Here is a 20,970-nt window from a genome sequence, read left to right as displayed (position 1 = left end):
TGTTGGAAAAGTTTTGTAAAATTTTATCCATACTAATGATATTTTTGAAAGATTTTTTTTCATCAAGCTGCTATGTGCAGCTATCTTCTGTGGTCAGCAGAGGGTCTGTTAGAACTTTTGTTTCCTGCTTCAAAATGTCTGTATTGCTTGAGGCTTTGTTTGTTTGTTTGTTTGTTGTTTTGTTTTTTAAATCACAAGTAGGAATTGTTTTCTTTTAAGAAAAAATATTGCCATTTTGGAAAAATTTTTGTTAATGAAGAAAGAAGTTTTTGAAAAAATTTCCAATATCTGAATATTGAAATATTTTTTGATACAATAAACCTTGTTTCTGGAAGCCCTGTTACTTCATGGTAGTTATTATACTCCTTGTTAAGCAAGAGTATGTCAAAATACCCTGCATGTACCAATTGTCATTTGTGATTTGAGATATGAAAGGGCTGTATATTTACATACTATAGTAAGAGAGTGTGAATAAAAATAAAAATTGTGGTTTAAAGTTAATTTCAAGTAGAAGCCCTCTATACATTTTAGGAAATTTAATGAAATGGTTGAATGGGTAGGGGGTGGGGGAGGGGCAGGGAAAGAAGCTGGATGCTGGGAGAGGGACACCAGGTCTGAGTGGAGGTTGAAGGGGTTTTTTTTTTTTTTTGTCTTTGAGCTGAGATCAGAGCTGCATATTGGTGACTCGTGCAGAGAGGAAAATAAATTTTTCTTCCAGCTGTGTTTTGTAAGCAGGAGGAGAGACTTTTTGAAGGACATGATGACTCAGAAGCTACCTTTGAATTTTGTTTGCAGAACATGGTTAGCTGCATTTTGCAGAGAAGGGCTGAACATGAATTGTGACTGTGAAGGCATGTGTGGAGCCAAGAAACAGATGAACATGAGAGCTGTCCCACAGCAGAAGCAGGGAGTCTCTTAGATAGGATGTCATTCTGCTAATTGAGAAGAACAATAACCATGATTTATAATTAATATCCAGTTTATGGTCTGGATTCTTTATGTACTGACTACAATAGTACAGTATATTTTTCTGTGTAAACCCTGGTGACCTATTCAGAGTAAGTGTGTGTGTGGAAATTTATGGTACTAAATTTGTAGTTATATGTTAAGTTCATCCAGCTCTTCTATTTATTATTTTCTTTTTATTGCAAACCTGTCTTGGGAAAGCTGTTGGAGAATCAGGGACATGGTTGCTGATTATCCAGGGATCCATCCTATTTGGAAAAGGCACTGCAGGTGGCAAATATCATGGGTTAATATAAACAGAATAGGTTGTAATGTAGTATAAAAAACTTTATACTAAAGATTTCTCTATCAGGGATGTGAAGGTGAGGGTGAAATTTTTCTCCAGAGGTCTTGGTATTAGTTGGACTCTTCTGTTGCTATTATTAACTGGATTCATTTTTAGGCCTGGATTTTCGTTGGCCAAGTTTGCAGACCTTGTCACTGCCAACATAGGTGGAAGAAGGGTCCTTTTTCTCGCCCTATTGTTCTTCATTGCCCTCTCTGCGCCTCATCTTTGAGGCATGAGCGCAGACATCCCTCAGGTTCTTGGGCTTTTCCTTTAGTTCAGGGTCAGCAACTGGGGTGACTCTGGAGTGGAGCAACAGTCTCCTGCAACACTGCGGATTGGTGAGGGCTCAACTCGCCTGTCCTGCTCTCCTTATTCTGAATACTTGGCAGAGACCCATCACAGTAATATCCAAAAAGGTATAAAGAACAAAAGGACAGGGAATGGCAGGACAGGGGGCAGAGCAGGAAAGCAGCAGGGGAGGGCCACTTGAGGAGAAGATCCCCGAATGGTCACGCCCTGTTTCACTCTGGGCTTTGTGCTGAAACTGGTTCACAGATCCTCGTGTCAGTCTGCGTCATTTCATTTTCTATGTACGGATGAGAGAGAAGAGTGGAATGATTTCTGTTCCTTGCTGGATGGAGAGTGTTTCTTCAGGGTTCCTTGGAAGGCAAATGAGTAGCCTCAGAGTTGGAAGACTGTGTCACATTCTAGGGGATGACACGTTGAACTGGAAGTCAGGCTCATGAAATGAACTGAACTCGCGTGTCAGAGGCATTAGAAACCTCTCTGCATATTTGAAGTGAGTAGCTGTCTAGTTTTCATACCTACTGGTAAATAACATATAATCTAAATGTCAGTAAGAACTGAGAGCCAAAGAATAAAATGCGAGATTGTGTGCTAAGATACTACTTATCTGCCCTGGTTAAATTACCTGCAACATATTCTGTGGAGTAATGCAATAGAACCTCATGAATATCTGAATCCAATCTGATCAGCTCAAACTAAAAACTGTATTGAACAGGGCGGGAGAATGAAGGAACCTCAGCTTATCTTCCTCAAAGGAGCTTAGTCTCTAGGTGGACTGAGAAGTGTCATCAGAACACAGAAAATACTAGGCTCCCAGCTCTCGTGAGTTTCTGAATTTGAGACTGAATTACTTTAAGTTCTACTTGTTTTGAAGTATACTCACCTGGATACCCATTTTCTTGGGAAATGGGTAAGAAGAGAATAAGGGTGAAAGTATATCCATGAATTCAGGAACTTGTTATTTTCTTTTATTAAATAGTTTAGGCATAAAGTATATGAAATAACAGAATAAATATTCATTTGCTACCACCCAAGCTTAAGAAGCAAGACATTGCCAATAAAATGATTCTTCTGCCATTCCAGTCCTTTCCTTCCATTCTACATGAGCACAGATTTTTAAATCAAGCTTCACGTAGATTGTATCTTGCAGGTCATTTTACACCTTTCTTTTGTGACTCAACCTCTGTAACAAGGAGGGTATTGCTGTGTCCTCCTGAACTCCGCTCAGCCTCCCCAAGTCACTCCTAGAGTCTTCGCGGTCTGCACTTTCCAGCGTGGGGCATTCCCACTCTTCTCTTCATGGCTGTTGGCAAATATCGATTTGAACAAATTTGACAAAAATGAAATGTTGTCATTTTAATTGTGTTGTTCTGATGATCAGTGAGGTCAAGTGTATTTTGTTGGCATTCGTTTTTTTTTGTTGAATTTGCTTGGAAATTACCTTTAGTATCCCGTTTTTCATAAGAATGCATATAAGCTAATCATATGCATCTTGAACATTTCCTAGTGCTTCAGATAAAATATCCCACCATTTTCACTGTAATTTAAATGTCAGTGACATACTGTTTTGCAAGAATATATATAGCAGTTTGGCTTTACATATCTGATTTTGAAAGACTGTCATTTTATAGATTCATTGTTCCTTTACATAGTAAAGCCCTGGAGCTCCCTGTTAGGCGCAGCCTGGGAGGAAAGAGTGTAGAGTGTGAAGTTAGAGACCTGGGCCGGAACCTGGCTCCCCACACCGGGATCTGAGCCTTGAAAGCTGCTTCCCCTCTTCAAGCCATGGTCTCTGCCCCTCCTGCCCTCAGCGGGGGTTGAGAACACCATGGATGGAGTGTCCTGTACAATGCCGTGCCTAGCACACACCGGCAGGAAATTGACGTTATTACAGTTAAGCAAAAGAAATGTCTTGGAAGCACATTTCCTATTTTGCCTTCCACCCATTACTGCATGGACTCTCAAGCAGGGTTTCCATGTACAAAAAGTGAAATAGGTGTGTGTTTTGGTGTTTTTCAAAAGCATTACCCCTACTTTAGGTTGGAGGAGGCTTTTTGATATTTTATCATGTTATTTTTTTCCTCTATAGTAAATCTGAGAGGTAGGGCAGGATCCTTATTTATTCCCATTTTCCTGATGAGGAAAATCCATGGTAGAGCCAGGACAGGAAGCAGTTCCAGATTTCCACTCTAGGGGGCAGTGTCTCTGGTTGTCTTTTATGTTTAAGCTGATTTTTGTCCTTGAAGTGAAGGGCCTGGCTCTGGAATCAAGTTCCTGGGCTCTAATCCTTGCTCTGCTGCTTGATAAGTGACCTGTCTGGCAAGTTATGTGACCTTCATATGCAATAGTCTTATTTGTAGAGTGGGGGAAATTCTCCCACTTCATGGGGGTGTTGTGAAGTTTAAAAAAACGTGTAAAGAGCTTAGGGTGCAGATACAAAGTGACATGTCATTAAAATTTAACCATTAAGTAACCCAGGTTTGGGGAGAGATGGAAGTGAATGAAAGGTAAGGCTGGCCCTGATCATGTTGATAATAGGATGATGGCACAAGGGGATTTGCTATACTATTTGATGTTTTTATTTCTGAAAATTTCTTCCATAATAAAAACTAAAAGCATGTATAATTCAAAAACATTTTTGCCATTTACACTTTTTGGTTTCTGAATTCTTTCCTTTAGATGCTTTTTAGGAGTAGGATCAGCAGTGGGATGTCTTACAATCATTGTAGAATGTGGCTGAACTGCTTTGGTACCTCGTGGCTACAATCCATGATTACACCAGTTTCACCAGAGCTTCAAACGACATGGGGTATCACAATGACATGTTTTGCATCCAATGTTATAAATAAAACCATACCTCACAATTATTTTAATGCCCCCTCTTTGCTTAGTAGAAACTGAGCATTTCCTTAATTGTGTTTAGAGGTGGTTATCATTTTAAAAATCTCTATATATCTACTTATGTGCTTGGCACTTCCACCCATCAGGGATTCATAGACTCCATAGAGGAGTGGTAGAAAAACTTATTTTAGCTGCCTAATTTTTAAGTGAGGGAGAAACTGTCCTCACTGGGTGGCTCTTAATATTTGGTTTTAAAAATTCCTTCAATATATATTCATGGCAAAAATGTGTTTGATACTTTAAAAATCCAAAATGCAGGAATGCTTGTGATTGCCGTAGTATCTTGATTTTGAGTGCTTTTGATTCCTGGGGGTCAAGTTTTATGCTGTAATTACTGGGCCAAGCGTGGTCAGTTACTCTGAGGTGCAGCCTCTGCTGCTCCTCATTCAGTGCTCCTCACCATGGTGTCCCTTTCATTGTGGACATCTGCTGCAGGAGCCCAGTCTGCAGTGGTCCCTGTTAAAGTGAGATTTGGCCTCAGTAAATTTTCAGGTGTTTTTCTGGAAGGACAAGGAAACAATTCTTCTCCTGGTGTCTCTACCTACATGATGAATGTACTCACCTTTTCTCTTTATTTCCCACTTTTCATGACACCAATTGCAACTGCTAACTCCAATTCAGAGTATGCTTACCAGTCATCTCTAGAGCTTTTGAAATAGGATCAGCTGGTTTTAAGAAGACTCCTGAGTGGTCTGATATTTTTCAGGAATTTGAGTTTTATGGGATTGGCACTTTTGTATTAATTTTAATTATTATGACCCTTTTAAGAAAACTTGGATGCTAAATCTTCATATCATATAGTAGCTTATTTAAACTCTACGGGTTTCTTCTTTTAAAACCATGATTTGTAAGATAGCTTTTTACTATGGGTTTCTTATGTATTTGAGAGTCAAGTTTTATGCCATCTATTAAGTAACCATGGGGACTGAATGGTGACAGTGCATGAAGTCTTTCATTACTCATGTTCACATTATTTACTGCTTGGCAAATGGTACCAGGGCATAACAGTATTTTATTTGTCATATTTGCATGAGGACTTTCTTATGAAAAGCTTTTGTGGTACGTAACGTACATAAATTCTCGTATAATCACTCTTTTGAGCTACTTGTAGTATTGTTGTTTTTTCATTTTTGGGGAAAACATTCAAGATAGGAAAAGTTGGAAGATCATGTCAATCACTTAAAGGTTACCATGCCAACTTGAATGCAAGTTCTGTTATAATTTTTGTTTGTAATCTTTAGAAAATTTAAATTTTAAACCTTAATTTATGACTTGAGATTGAGATAGTTTCTAACCTGGTTATTAGACTTAAAAAAAACTGAGTAAAAGCTCCTCTTAAAAGATCTGAAACTTCTAACCAGGAAAAAGTAGAGTTTTAAAAGTATTGTGTTAAAAAAAATTGTGCAAATGGTGCCTATGGATGTCTGTGGGGATAGGTTGCATACATTTTATAAAACTCATAAAATGTTTATGAAAACATTCTGGTTAAATAAAAACAAAATGGTCAGCTTTTGAGTTTTTCAAAAGAGTTTTTGTCTTAGGGAAGCTATGTTACTTGTTATGCGGACAGTAGGTTAAATCCCAGGTCGGAGGAGCCGGGGCTGCAGTCATGCATTCACGCGCCTGTCTGCAGTCCTGGCTTGCTAGGAAAGCTGGGACCGCGTTTACAGAGGAAGAGCTTGCTGCACCTTGGGACTGCCGAGAGAGTGCCTCCCTGCTGAAGTGTGTTCTCTGCTCAAGCTCGGAGTTCTCCTGCTGTAGTGGCACACGGCCTCACTACTGGTTTTACCCACATTCTGGGACCTTTCTTGCTTGTCACTGTGGCTCCTGCTCCTCCATGTCCCATGCTGAGCCTGAGAAAGCAACTGGCTGGCTCTTGCCCCTGTGGTGTCTGGAGGTGGACCTGGGCCCAGCCTGGTTGCCCTCCTGGCCTCCACTTCTGGTGGATGTGGACTTCTCGGGCCCTCTTCCTTTTCAAGGACGGGGTTCCTGAAGGTCAGGGGACTGGACCTCCCGTGTGGGAAGGCGCTGCCTTCACACCCCCCCCCCCCCTGCACAGCAGCCCTGGACTTCGTTCAGACAATTTCCTGGCTTGGCTTTTTTGGGTCAAATTTTCTTATTTTAAAATTTCACTGTGGTTAGATCTGAGATAAAAATGAATGATTTGGAGAATGTGTCAATAAATGGCAGACTTTCTTCATCCCAGGTCTACACTTTACCCCTGTACTTCTCAGGGGCAGTGGGGCATGGAGTTGAACGTTGGGGACTCGCAAGCCAGACCATTTTTTTATAATACTGATTCTGCTGGTTACTTCTGTGTGGTCTTGGGCAAGTTACTTAAACTCTTTGTGTCTGAAACTGTTTGGAGTTGGTGAAGTTGAATGAATAAGTGTAAAAGGTCTGGGACAGTCTCTGGCACAAACAGTTACACAATGCCACTGTTGCTGCCTCCACCCAGTGGCTGGGCCTGTGACTTGGCACTTCTGTCACTCTCATTGCAGCTCTGGCCTCTGCTCTCGTGCCCTGGTGAAGCCTTCACTTTGGCCAGTTACTTTAGGATCCTAAAACAATGTGCTCACATATATATTTTAGGATGTTTATGATGAAAATACCAACACCCTTATCACAGAATGCACAACTCTGTCTGGGCGTAATGCTGTAAGGTCCTGGTGGGTAGTATTTTGGGGATTCCAGGCCAGCTGTCTTTGGAATTGACATATTAATTAGCTTCTGAGTTTGGTGTCCCCTCGGCTTTCCAGGTGTCAGCGCCCATGTGTGCCTGACGTGTGAGAAACAGTTGGGTCACGGAGCAGCTGAAGTCCACTCGGCAGTCTCTCTTCCTTAGGGAAACCAGGTTCTGAAATTCTGTATTGTTCTTTTTTTAGAAACCATGCCATCCTCAAAGCCTCATCCACCTGTTGTGGGCAAAGTGACTCATCACAGCATTGAGTTATACTGGGATCTGGAAAAGAAGGAGAAACGGCAAGGTCCTCAGGAACAGTGGCATAGATTCTCAATCGAGGAAGAAGACCCCAAAACGCACACTTACGGTATCATTTATACGTAGGTGCAACGTTGGATTGCTTACCCTTTTGCTTTGGTTTTCTGATCGTCTAAAGCAATTTCTATTATCTCTGAAAAGCCATTGCTTGTTTTGAAATTAGAAGAATGAGTCAGCACAATTTGCATTCATGCTCTTTTCTGAATTATAATTTTCAGAAAAAAGCATTTAGCCATGACTTTGAAATTAAGCCTCCTGTACCTTGAGCTCCTTTGACTTTGGAACTATTTTGAAGGTATGTTTTAGAAATCCAAAATGTAGAGAGAGAAACAAAAGATAGTCTGATGAAATCAAGCAAGGCTTCTAGCAGGCCATGTTCAGAGTTGTGGGATGAGCCCGCATGTGGTCCACGGTGGCCAACTTTCCTGATCTTACATTACACAGTGTCCCCTTGCCAAGTGTCTCCAGCTCCCTCCCTGTTCACATGAGCGCACACAGGAAGCATGTTACCTAAGTGTTAATATCTCCAATATTTGAGCAACACTTCTCTGTATCAGAGGGAGGAAAAGGTAATCTGAAATGTAGTTACCATGGGAAAATAATTCCTGGCCTGACCACCTGAAGATGTTATTGTAATCATGCCATATATTCCTCTGTGATGGTGGTTTGCCTCTAAAAGCATGAATCCCACTAGTTTTAAGAATTTCTATGGAGAAGGAAACAAGGTGTCACCTTTTTCCCTTAGCCCTCCTGCCACCGTTGTGGCCTGGAGGGAGCCGTCCCAGGTGTTGCTTTGCTTCCTCTTGGCTCTTTCCTTCTGCTAGGTGGCCAGGTAGATGCTCACCTTGTCACAGGGAAGGCAGGTGCTCATGTCCCAGCATCATGTGTGCATTTGCACCGTTATATTCTCCCTCGAGACCATGTTGCCCTGGGGCCAGGGAATGGCCTCGGATGCTGGCTGGTATTGCCGAGTGATGGCCCTGCTGCAGACCCCAGCTCCAGGGACATGCCTGGGCTCCTGTGGTCCCTGAGAGTCTTGGATGCTCCAACTTGACACTAGGTGGCAGGCGTGCACTATGTTAGCCTTGACCTCTTTTGTTCTGTTCTGGCCTGTGCTCTAGATTGCATTAAACCAGCAAATGTCTTCCTTTAAAAAAGCAATTATCCAGATCATCTGATGATGGGCCTGTGAATTTAGGAACTCCTTCCTGACTTGGGCTCCCCTCCACGGCTTCTCAGAGACAGCTACCTGGTTTTGTGAGCTGGCCCTTGGTGAGGTCCTCTTCTACCCTCTCATTAAGCAGGGCATTTTAGTCTGGTAGAATGCAAGCGCCACCGTGGACCCTGGCCCACAATGCCCAACACCCATGTCGCCTTCAGGAGTGGGCTTTGCTTCTCTTTTCCTGCCTTCTCTTCCTTTGTTCTATCTTGTAGGTTAATTTTCTTGTTAAATCTCGTTTTGTCAAATTATCTCCAGCAGGTGTCCTTGGCCTGCAGGATGAAGGTCAAGCTCTTTAGACTAAGGTTTGCTTCTCTTTACAGTTTGCCCACTGCCTCTCCTGTTGCCTCATCTCTGAGCATGACCCTCCTGTTAGGTCTGCTTCCTGTCTTGAACATGCCTTGACTTTTTCTACAGGTGTGTCTACTCTTCTCCCTGTGTGTCACGCGTCCCCCTTCATCCCATCCTTTTTCCTGCCAGGTCAGAGTCTCCCTCCACTGAGAACGTCCCTGTGGTCTGCCCTGCCTATCCATTCCTGTGGTAACTGGCCCCATCTCTCATCTCTGCATCCACTGGCATGTATCATTCAGTGCCAGCCATGTGCCGGGCACTGTCCTGGATGCTGAGGACATGGCACTGGGGACAGGCAGAAATTCCTTGTGGTGAGGAAGACTAGTCATAAATAAATGTGCCAGGTGTGATCTCTTAAGGAGAAAAACCATAGGAAAAACTGGGGTCTAGGTGTGGGGGGGGAATTTCACAAGACGGTAACTTCTGAGTGAAGACTTGAAGCAAGTGAGGGGTACCTGGAACATTCCAGGCAGAGCAAGTGGCCAGCGGAAAGCCTTGAGGTGGGGGAGGGCAGGCAGCGGTCCAGGGACTCCGGGGTGGCGTGAACAGGGGCGAGGCTGGTGAGGTCACGAGAGCCTGTGGGTTGTGGGGAGGACCTCTGGCTTCTAATCTGAAGTGGGAAAGCCAAAGGAGATGGGTACGCTGGGCAGGGCAGGCCTGGCTCAAGCTCTGCGGACACACTGGCTGCAGGTTGAGCTCGGGCTGACGGGGGCAGGGCGGCATGCCGTGGGAAGGAGCAATTGGGAAACTTCTGCAATAACTGAGGTGGGAGAAAGCAGAACATGAGAAATGATGGAATCCAAAATACATTTTAAAGGGTTTAAAGACTTGCCAGGGTAGCTGGGGAGGCTGAGGCAGGAGGATTGATAGAGCCTGTACGCTCAGGGTCAGCCTGGGCAACAGTGGGACATTCTGTCTCAAAAAATAATAATAATAATAATAATAATTAAAACAGAGTTTGCCTGGTGGGCTGACCTCATCACAAGCTGTCTGGGTTCTTTTCCATGCACCTGGCCCTCCGGTTGCCGTGGGGTGCTCCTGAGCTGCCAGCAGTCTTTAGGGCACTGCCCTGGGGCCTTTCCCTGCAGCACTGGGCCTGAAGTCTGCAGCTGAGAGGCGGCCTCCCCCAGCCACGGAAGATCCCCCTTGAAACTCAAATACATGCAGGTTCAAATGTGGAGCTTTGTCCTTTAAGGATAAGTGACATGGGTTGGAATGATCACTTCTCCAGGGTACAAAACTGTATGCAAGCGAGGGGCCAGGCGTGGGTGAGGCCCTGTGGACAGGGAGGGCATGTGCTGGGAAGGGATAAAGGTGCAGTGTGACCTGTCCTTTGTTCTCAAAGCATTACAAAACCCATGACCAGCTCTGTACTGGACACAGACAGTATTCAAAAGTCGCTCCCCCCTGCCCTTGTCACAACCTACGCAGGATGCCCGTCAGATGACCTGGTGTCTCCTCCCGTCTAGGGGATATGCAACGAAACACGTCATTGAAGGTCTGGAACCGAGGACACTCTACAGATTCCGACTGAAGGTCACCAGCCCCTCTGGAGAATGCGAGTACAGCCCCGTCATCTCGGTATCCACGACCAGTGAGTACCCGGTGCTCCAGGCGGGCGAGTCCAGGGCACAGGCACCAGGCGAAGTGCAGAGGCAGTGTCAGGCCTTTCCCTGGGCTCACAGAGCAGGAAGGATTCCGTGTGTACGCACCGTGGGAGCATTCTTACTGCCCGGGCTTCCTGTAGTGTGTGACACAAGGGACGTCCATTATGCTTTCACAGAATGGGAGACGCCAGACTTTGTTCTAGGACTGTCCTGGTCGTGGACACTGGCACCATGGCGGAGTTGCCTTGCTTCGGAAGAGGCCAGGAGTGTGTGCTTGGCCGCTGTGTGTTTGAGTGTGCTCTCTGAAGGGGTCAGTCCACTCGGTGTGTGTCTTGACTGACCAGACACATCGGATTCTTGGGGTCCTGTGAGGAATGCACAGTGCTGCCTCCAGCCACAGAGTGTTCTGGAAGGAATCCTTGCAGAGGGGGTGGCCAAGGAGGCTGGCCACAGAGCCTTTGACCACTTTGTCCTTTTCCCAGTTTTATAGTATCTTCTGAGATTGACGTTTGAAAACCCTTTAACGATGTAGTGTTCAGTGTCATCTTTGGGCTACCATATTGAACAGGTTAAAATGATCAGGAAAGTCCTTCATGGCCACTCACAGTACAGATCGGTCTTTTTTGGGTTATATAAAGAAAATATTCCTTTTGTGAGCAAAGTATTTTTCAGTTATATTCAGTGTGACATTTGGCTTTTATGTACATTTTATGTGGCTTTTGATTGTGTCCTGTAGGCATTTATTCATGAGTGGGAGTTAAGAGTATGAAAAGAAATGTTGGCTTTCTTGGCTCACACTGGTGTCCACTAGGAAATACTGGGGCCCATCCACCTGGACCTATGGGGGAAGTGATGATGGCTGTTCTGAAACCAACTGTGGTGGGCTTCAGGTGGTCACTAGTGCCCTCTTAGCAGCACAGCAAAGCCAGAGCAGGGACTTCCAGGTCTTTTGGCTGGAGTTTCCCTGTTGCTGGTGTGCCATGTGGAAGTCCTTCAGGAAGGCAGAGAGCAGCCGGACTGCCTAGCTGCCGAGGGTTCCTGTGCCTCCTCCTGCCTAGCTGCCTGGGGAGAGGCTGCAGACATAGCTGGTCCAGATGCTTGTGCTTACCCCCCACAGCTTCTGTGGGCAGTTAGATAAGACCCCTATGGAACCAGGGCATGCTGGTGATGGCCCACTGTGCTGGAGTGTCACACTGTCTCATTGCTAGGTCCAGCACAAGTGCCTGCAGGCAGGCAGAACAGGCCTCCTGGGGTGCTACTGGGTGGTAGAAGTCAGGCATCCTCTGCTTTCTGAATGAGGCAGGCTGTGCTGGCGGGATGCTGATCCCTTATGCTATTGTTACAATATTGTGCAGACTCTTTTAAGGAGGCAGATCCTGCTAAACAAAGAATTAAAAATGCACACATTATACAGAGCAAGTGAAAATGCTTCTGTGGGTTGATGATTTGCATTCGGTTGGAGAGCGTTTTAATGAATCACAAAAGCATGTACTTTGTTTGAATAAAGGATGCTCAGCCTTTTTTTTTTTTCTTCTTCCCAGGTAAAGTACATGAGACTCTTGCTTAAATGAGGCATGCAATTTTAATCAGCTGGGCCCTTAAAAAAGAAAGAAAAACAGCTGCTACTTGTTAATTGGCAAATATCTTCCCCAATGAGCTCATGATTTATTCACTGCTTTTAATAAAGATCTAAATTCCACCAAGAAAGGTGTTATTGCCATATTATAATATCTGTGGGCACATCTTGCAACTAAATGACCCTCTTGGATAGAATGAATGATGGCTTCCCAAAGACTGCTGTGCCCCCACTTCCAGGTGTCCAGGCCACATGCATTACTTCTAGCTCAGAGGAGCATCCAAGGACATTCTTACCAAAGAAGGATCAGTTTGATGTTTGTAATTGTAGCACTCATAACTCTTAGAAACAAAACATGCAAAGGCTTGCCTTCTTTATATTCAGTTGCACTTATCAATGGCATTCCCTGGGCCAGGCCCACAGGGTCTTAAAGGGCTTGGGGGTGAATGGAGAGGAACATTCTGTCCACTCTGGAATTTCCTTTCTGTTCTTTGTGACTCCTGCCCAGAGTGGGAGTAGAAAGAATTGCTGTGCATTGCAAACAAAGGCCTTCTCATTTCTTTTCTGTGTCTGTCAAATTCATGTAATCTCTTGAATGTATCTGTTTAAGGTTAGTTCACATGGCTCCAGGGGACAGTTTCCCTTTTTCTTTGCCTCCTGGGGAGGAGGGTGAATGAGCTAGTGCTGAGAAGGGGCTCTTATTTCCTGACTAATGGCTATTGCGGTCTTCTGCTGAAACTCAGCAAGCAGGGAGTGATGAACAATTATGTTGTCTTTCCCTCTCTTCTACGAGGGGCCCCTTTGTTCTCAGAAAACGTGAAGTGCTGAGTACCTCCTTCGGAAGCTGCAATAATACATAGATTTTAATTCTAACATAAAATCAAAATACCCTGGTCTTATAAGCACAAGATGAACTTACTGGGATGTCACATTTCCATGCTGCAGAGTTTCCTGGTCAGGATGTGCTAGGAAGCAAGCCCCCCATTGGGAGGGCCTCGCTGAGCAGGTAAGGTGGGTGATGTGGAATAGGAGTCATCAGTGGACAGCTGTGGGATGCGGCAGTGATTTTGACTTTTTCTCAAAAAGCCCAAGAAATTGGCATTTTCTGAAACTTCTCAATCATCCCTTCAATGAACACTTTGGCAAGGGATCACTGTTTTAACATGTCTGTATTCAAAATTTATTTAGAGTGGAAGTGTGTAGCAAATTGGTCAGATACCCCACCACTCTCTCCCTCCTTCCTCCCTCCTTCCTCCCTCCTTCCTCCCTCCTTCCTCCCTCCTTCCTCCCTCCTTCCTCCCTCCTTCCTCCCTCCTTCCTCCCTCCTTCCTCCCTCCCTCCTCCTCCTCCCTTTTCCCCCCTCCTCCTCTTCCCTCCTCCTCTCCTCCTCCTCTCCTCCTTTCTCCTCCTTTCTCCTCCTCCCTCCCCTTCCCCCCTCCCCCTACCCCCCTCCCCCTTCCCCCTCCCCCTTCCCCCTCCCCCTTCCCCCCTCCCCTCCCTCCCTCCCCCTTCCCCCCTCCCCCTACCCCCCTCCCCTTCCCCCCTCCCCCTACCCCCCTCCCCCTTCCCCCTCCCTCCCTCCCCCTTCCCCCCCTTACCCCCCTTCCCCCTCCCTCCCCTTCCCCCTCCCTCCCCCTTCCCCCTCCCTCCCCCTTCCCCCTCCCCCTTCCCCCTCCCTCCCCCTTCCCCCTCCCTCCCCCTTCCCCCTCCCTCCCCCTTCCCCCTCCCTCCTCTCCCTTCCCCCTCCCTCCTCTCCCTTCCCCGTCCCTCCCCCTCCCTCCCCCTCCTCCTTCCTCCCTCCTCCCTCCCCCTCCCCCTCTTCCTTCCCTCTTTCTTCCCTCTTCCTCCTCCTCCTCTTCCTTCCCTCTTCCTCCTCCTTCTCTTCCTTTCTTCTTCCTCCTCCTCCTTCCCTTCTTCTTCCTCCTCCTCCCTCCCTCCTTCCTTCTTCCTCCTCCCTCCCCCCTCCCCCTCTTCCTTCCCTCTTTCTTCCCTCTTCCTCCTCCTCCTCTTCCTTCCCTCTTCCTCCTCCTTCTCTTCCTTTCTTCTTCCTCCTCCTCCTTCCCTTCTTCTTCCTCCTCCTCCCTCCCTCCTTCCTTCTTCCTCCTTCCTTCCTTCTTCCTCCTCCTCCTTCCTTCCTTCCTTCTTCCTCCTCCTCCTTCCTTCCTTCCTTCTTACTCCTCCTCCTCCTTCCTTCCTTCTTACTCCTCCTCCTCCTTCCTTCCTTTTTACTCCTCCTTCCTTCCTTCCTTCCTTTCTTTCTTTCTTTCTTTCTTTCTTTCTCCTCCTTCCTTCTCTCCTCCTTTTTATTTTTGGTCCTGGGGTTTCAACCCAGAACACTCTACCACTGAGCTGCATCCCCATCCCTAGTTTTATTTTCTATTTTGAGACAGAATCTCATTAAAATGCTGAGGGCCTTGTATAATTGTTGAGGCTGGCTTTGAACTTGTGATCCTCCTGTTTCAGCCTCCTGGGTTGCTGGGATCACAGGCATGAGCCACATCACCCAGCTCCTCTTCATAAATACTAAAGGGAAGTGGCCGTGGACTCTGATGCTGGGTGACCTTGGGCAATTTAGCCTTCCTGATCTCAGAATTTTAAAAGTACTGTGGGTATTTGGTGGGGGGTGGGGAGACATTGTGTAAAGTCCTATGTACACCTTAATTTATAGGATTGGATTTGGGATACCACACATCTTAACTTCAGTAGTGGCAGGATGAACTTGCATGTTCCTACAGACAGATATCCTGCCTTTGACAGTTAGTTTGAGGGTCACAGAAATGGGGGCTGTTTGGTGGGACAACAGACTTATAGCCACATTGCTTTCTCCCTCCTTCCAGTTAGTAAGAGGGAAAGGAAAACAGTCTGTGGTTAGTTTGTCCACTGAAAGTGTGGGTGGGTCACGTGGCAGGTGACTTAAGTCCATCTTCATCTATCCCAGGGTTCTCGGCCACTGTGCTTTCAACACTGTGGTGGTTGGTGGACTGTGCTGTGCCCTGCAAGGTGTTGAGTGGTATCCCTGGACCCTCTCTGCCAGCTGCCAGGAGCACCCCTTCAAGTTGTGACAACAGGGTCACCACATGTTACCAAGTGTCCTTCAGAGTGTAAACCCTGGCCCTTTCCTTAGCCCGCTAGTGAAACCCCTAGGCTGAGGTTCTCCCTGGAAGGCCACAGAGAACCCTGGGCCTTGGCCTTTGATAGTCTATCATGGGGCTTTTATTAAAGACTTGGTCTACACATATATGTGGAATGATGAATAGGAAGTACAATGTGGCTAAAAACCTTTTAGAGATTGACAAACTCGGAATTGTTGTTTCAAATAATTTTAAACTAGCAAAAATTGATATTTACCTGAGAAGAGAGAAGGCTTCTCTGGTGAAGGACTCCTTTATTCTTGCCCATTGTTCCCAGTTTGTGCCCTGCCCAGTTGACTTCATGACCAATGCTGTCCAAAGAGGCCAGGAGAAAAGGGGCTGCTATGCCTGGACGGGACTGACATCCCGGAGGGCCGTGCTGCCTGGGAGCAGCGTAGGGGGGCTGACTGACCTTGCAGGCCAGGCTGTGAGAGGCGAAGTGAGCACAGACCAGGAGGCAGCTGCTGTGGTGCTGGACGGTGGGTGGGCTAGGTGCAGGTGTTCTTGTGGGATTCAGAACAGTCACAGGCTGAAAGTGGTCGCTGCAATGTAGACCAGCAGGGAGAGGACCCTGTTTGGTCCTCGGCGCTGGAGTCTCAGAAAGACACTCAGTGTGCAGGCTGCTCCTAGTGTTTCTTGAAGGGTGGAGGAGGCCTATGAGAGGGACAGAGCAGGGCTGGTCCACTCAAGGGCCTGGGGAGGGCAGTGGGCTTGCAGTGTGGGTGGGGAAGGAACAGGGCGGGGCCAGAGCGACCACAATGGCAGCTGCCACCGGTGCTCCTGCCTCGACAGGTCTCCCACGGGCCAGGGCCAGTCTAGGTGCTTCCCTTACATTTAAGCTTAATCATGATAGTTCAAAAAATCTGAAAGGCCTGGTGTATGAGACAAAAGAAAGCTGAAATAAACACCTTGACAGACGGCGCTTCACGCGTGGGCCCGATTCCCACACTGCCCCTGTTATCTCCTGCCTCATTCTCCTCCCTGCAGAGGTGATGGTCACGCAGGGTCCCCCACCCACTTCACTCACCCCCTGGTCTTCTCTAGGCTTTCTCTTGGGATTGGGTTTTCATTTTGGCAAATAGCTCCTTGTGTCAATTGCTGAGCTTTCTCTTGCATGGAGGAGACATTTACTGAGCCTGATAAGATCCGAAAGTGTTATTTCAGATATCTGAAATAACACAAAGCGAGACTTACCAACATGTCACCGTCCCAAGCTTTAGGTCAGTCGGAGTGTTCTCTTCTCTGGTGCAAGTGAGATCTCTTTGAAAGAAGCTGTTGTGTAGAAAACTCAGGATCTCCTTGAGGGGAAAGCCCAGAGCCCACGCGCAGCTGTGGGAGGAGCACGGTGACTCCAAGTCGTCTTCCCTGCTTTTGGATGATTGCTTTCCATCTTGTTTCTTCAGGAGAACCCATTAGCAGTGAGCACTTTCATCGAGCTGTCAATGTGAATGATGAAGATTTGCTTGTTCAAATACTTGAAGGAGGGTGAGAGAACTCTGCCAGCTTATTTTTTTAAAATATATGAAGTGCATAGAAATATGTGATATAGCTTTATTTTATTTTCCTAAAAATTCCATGCCATTCAAACTGCCTTCAAAATTGATCTCAGGTGCCTGGTGTGAGTTAAAGCATAGTCAATAGAGCCGATCATGAAGTCCCATATCAGTGTCATAGTCATTATTTAATGAAAATTGCAAAAGGTAATTATAAGTCTGGGTGTTATATTTATTCCCCGAAATAATTTCTGTCCCTTGTTTATATGCTATAGCGTTTAGGCAAATTTTACTCCAAAAATAGTCGCACCTAATTCTGATGAGATTAGGGAATCAGTAAATGAGCTGCCTTCTAATTGAGGAGGTTGGTAGGACACTGGAGAAAGATGGTGGGCACAGCTGCTGCGGATGAGAGGCGCGAAGCTGCCTCCCAAACGCAAAGACGTTATCTAGGTTCCTTTTTAGTCAGTAAATTTTTGAGCTACTTATGTGACAAGTGGTTTGTGAATTGGGGCTCTGTGAGTTGGAGCAGAGAAGGTTCCTACAGAAAGTCAAGCTTCTGAGCTGACAGTAAGAGCTCTGCTTTCCTCTGACAACACTGATTTATATCCCGTAGGTGAGGTGGAAGTCGAGGGTTAACCTTGGGTCTCCACCAATATGGGCTTGTGGTTGGGAGAGCTACGGAAGTCTGCAGTGAAGACACTGTCCCCTGCCACCTTCAAGAGGCTGTGTCTGTCATAGTGAGTTGTCCACGGCACCATGGCTTGAATTGAAGGGAATGTCCATTTTATGTGAACTTACAATTTTTCTTATAAATTTGAATATCTAAGAATATTAGGCAGGGCATTCTAAACAATAAAAACTTGATGGCCCAAAAGAAATGGGGATTTTTGGTAAAATGAGCCATTGTAGCCTCCTGTGCCTTGCAAGTGTCACCAGCTACAAATCTACACGGAGCTGCACTAAGCATATTGATCTCTTTTCTCTGTTTTTCCTCAAGCCATGTCAAGGTTGATGTTCCCAATAAGTTTGGCTTCACTGCTCTGATGGTCGCTGCCCAGAAAGGATATACCAGGTACGGCACTTTACTCATCCCGAGTGACGGGTTGGACATGTCCCTCCCCCCAGAGGCGCCAGTCGGGATGGGGATGGAAGGGAGTGGGTCCAGGGAACCTAGCTCCTTTTCTCTTTCCCAAACTGATCCCTCTGAATTCAGCTGCTTTTATCATAAAGCTATATAGCATGCAGGAGAGAACATCAGGTGTGTGGTTGTATATTAGGGAAGAGAGGAGCCAATTAATTCCGTGCAATTTATCTTATATCTCCTGGGAATACTGGCTATTGGAATTTGAATTTCTTCAAAGCAATTTAAAAAGGATAGGTGAGGAACGTTTTGGAAAACAAATTTCCCTGGTAGGTGCCAAGATGTGATTTTGGTAACACAATCTATTATCTGCCCCACAAAGTTAGGTATAATGCTTACATCTATTTCCCAAACATATTTATATTTTGCTTAATACAATTGCATTTTGAAAAAATAGAAATGTTTTTATTAAATGCTGTCATTTTAAAAAAAAACTGTTAAAATGATAGTTTTGAGAGTCTGAGTTGTATCATGTGGGTAGTTTGATTTATTGACTAAGATAAAAGTATAAATCTGTTTTTTGGTGTGGTGGGGGTTTTCCAGCTTAATAATATCCTGTTCTCAAAACCAGCTGTCTTTTGAAGTTGGAGAAGGTGTTGCAGGATGTGATATTTACTGCGTTATCACAGGTTCCACGTCATCCAAGCCATTTACCTGTATTTTCAACTTTGTTTCCTTTAGGCTTGTGAAAATCTTGGTTTCTAATGGTACAGATGTGAATCTGAAGAATGGCAGTGGCAAGGACAGGTAGGAGGGCGTGACTGAAACTGTGTTACTCGGCTGGGGCCCAGAGGGTTTCTGACCCTTTAGCTTCTTTTGGAAGTACCAGAAAGCAAGTGGGTCCCAAGGGAAAGGTGGTGAGAACAAACCTGGTCTGTCCACTGAGACTCTCATTCATCAGGGTGTTTGGGGGGAATCGGTCACACTATTTCTGCCTTCTCTAGCCCAGTAAAGAACCCTTAAGACGGCATCCCATCTCTGCGCAGGCCTTGGCTACGAGGGCTGCCCCAGATCTGTGTTCCTCTCTCGGCGCTCTCCTTGCACCTCAGCCCCTCTCTGTTTACTGAGAACCCCTGGTGTTCTACAGAAGTAGCCAAAGACACAGCATCAAAAATACAACCACAAAACTTTCCTGAAGTTTCCATCTGGACTGGCCGAGGGCAGTACAGGAAAAGTTCATGGAAAGAGTGTGATGCTTGTAAAGGAGAGGTAAAAGAATCTTTTTGAAAGACTGAAGTACTTGACAATTTGGATCTAATTAGTTCATCCAAACCAACCAACATTTATTGAATAACTCACACATGCCAGGCACTGTGCTTGGTGCTTGGGTAGAAGAGGGAGCAAAATGCAGAGGTCTGTTCTCAGAGCTCAGGGTCACAGCATGCACACAGACCACAGGTTAGGACACCACATGTGACTATCATGGGATAGCGTAAAACACCAGTCATCTATAAGTGGCTCTGCAGGGAACACCACTTTCTAAAGCCAGAAAGCTTACCTACTCTACTCTTGGACACAGTGCAGTAACAGATTTTAAATGACATTTAAAAACTTAAATCTGAAAAGTATTTTCCAAATAATTAGGCTAGTTGATGGCTTAGTTCCAAATTTAAAAAGTTTAAAAAGAATAATGACAATTTACAAAGAAAAAGGGACAGGGGAAAAAAAGGAAAGAAAGAAAGAAAGAAAATAGAGATAAAACTTAATTAACCAAAAGTGAAAGATTATTGAGAAATATAAGAGTTGCCTCTTAAATAAGAACTTGTATGATAACATAAAACAGTCTCTTGTAAATCTAAAACAAAATTGGAAACATGGAGGGAAAATAACAGGAAATTTACACATGAAATGGTGCATTTGTGTCTAATAGATTTGATAATTTCATTGAAATGGATACTTTATTGGCGAAACTTTAAACCACCAAAATCAACCGTGAAGCAGAAAATCTGAAATAACCTACATCTATACAGAAAATTAGAAAATTTATGGAAGCATAGTTTCTGTGGCTTAACTATCCCACCATTAGTTTCTAGGGACCATTAATAATCTTGAGCTTTTCCAGGGCATAGAGGAAACTGCAAACCTACCTATTGCCAAAACCTGGTAGTAAGAGAAGGATACCTGTGGGTGTGTTTGTAGGCATTGACAAATCTCCTCCTTCAACTCAGAGCATTAGGAAGGTAAGGAAATGTAGTATTAGATTTCCATGCTAACACTTCCCACCAGTAGGTTAAAGGTGACAATGAAAATAGCATCAACTCAGTGCCTTAAATGAGTAACCCAGTGTCTTATTTTTTAAAGTGAAGGATGCTTCCAGCCCCCTGAGTGTCTGGTACATGGCTGGTGGAAATGTATATCAACACTTAGCAGCATACAATAGGTTTGTGTTTTGTTTTTTGAGGCAGGGTCTCACTGTGTTCCCACAATGGCCTTGAACTCACAAACTAACTGCCTTGGAGTTGCTTGGATTACAGGTATATGACACTATGTGTAGCACCATACAAAGTTAGAGAAGATCCCAGACGGTTAGCCAGTGTCATTCTTGGCATTGGTGAATTCCTTTTCTCAATGATAGTGACACCCATCAGAAAGGTGTAAAGAGCACAGGCAAAGCAGACATCTCGATGTCCAATCCTGATCCCGGTATGGATGCCGTGTGTGACCTTGGGCAGGTTACTTACTTTCTCTGAACCTCTATAAAATGGGGAGAAGTACTTTATGATTGTATTGTTGTGAGCATTTATTGAGTTTAATATATGAAAAGTGTAAAACAGCACTTGGAATATGGTAATGTTATGGCAAGATTCCAATAAATCACTGAGTCGATCTTAAAGCAGGAGATGGAAACTTTATTCACCAACTGCAGATCCGGATCCATCAGCTGGTGGGCCAAGGGGTAGGCTGCAAGTCTACACCCTTCAAACTCCTCTTGAGGTTTGAGTACACC

General features: G+C 45.2%; 1 protein-coding gene across 10 annotated transcripts in view; it reads left to right on the top strand.

Moving 5' to 3' along the window:
* Fank1 (fibronectin type III and ankyrin repeat domains 1) overlaps positions 1 to 20,970 on the top strand; it is a 70,344-nt gene that overhangs the window by 43,340 nt on the left and 6,034 nt on the right. For 6 of the 10 annotated variants that reach the window (XM_078024469.1, XM_078024465.1, XM_078024462.1 and 3 more), the window contains exons 2-6: positions 7,387 to 7,564; positions 10,542 to 10,666; positions 16,790 to 16,871; positions 17,880 to 17,954; positions 18,705 to 18,770. In XM_078024469.1, the coding sequence (XP_077880595.1) occupies positions 7,387 to 7,564; positions 10,542 to 10,666; positions 16,790 to 16,871; positions 17,880 to 17,954; positions 18,705 to 18,770 (526 nt within the window). Of the gene's footprint in view, positions 1 to 7,386; positions 7,565 to 10,541; positions 10,667 to 16,789; positions 16,872 to 17,879; positions 17,955 to 18,704; positions 18,771 to 19,009; positions 19,233 to 20,970 lie in introns of all 10 variants that reach the window. The other 4 variants (XR_013427078.1, XR_013427076.1, XR_013427077.1 and 1 more) reach the window with 1 other exon arrangement.

Source organism: Ictidomys tridecemlineatus, chromosome 1 (genome assembly GCF_052094955.1).
Source record: "Ictidomys tridecemlineatus isolate mIctTri1 chromosome 1, mIctTri1.hap1, whole genome shotgun sequence".
In the NCBI taxonomy this organism is placed as follows: domain Eukaryota; kingdom Metazoa; phylum Chordata; class Mammalia; order Rodentia; family Sciuridae; genus Ictidomys; species Ictidomys tridecemlineatus.
Note: the sequence above shows the minus strand (reverse complement) of the source record. Positions and strands in the feature narration are given on the sequence as shown.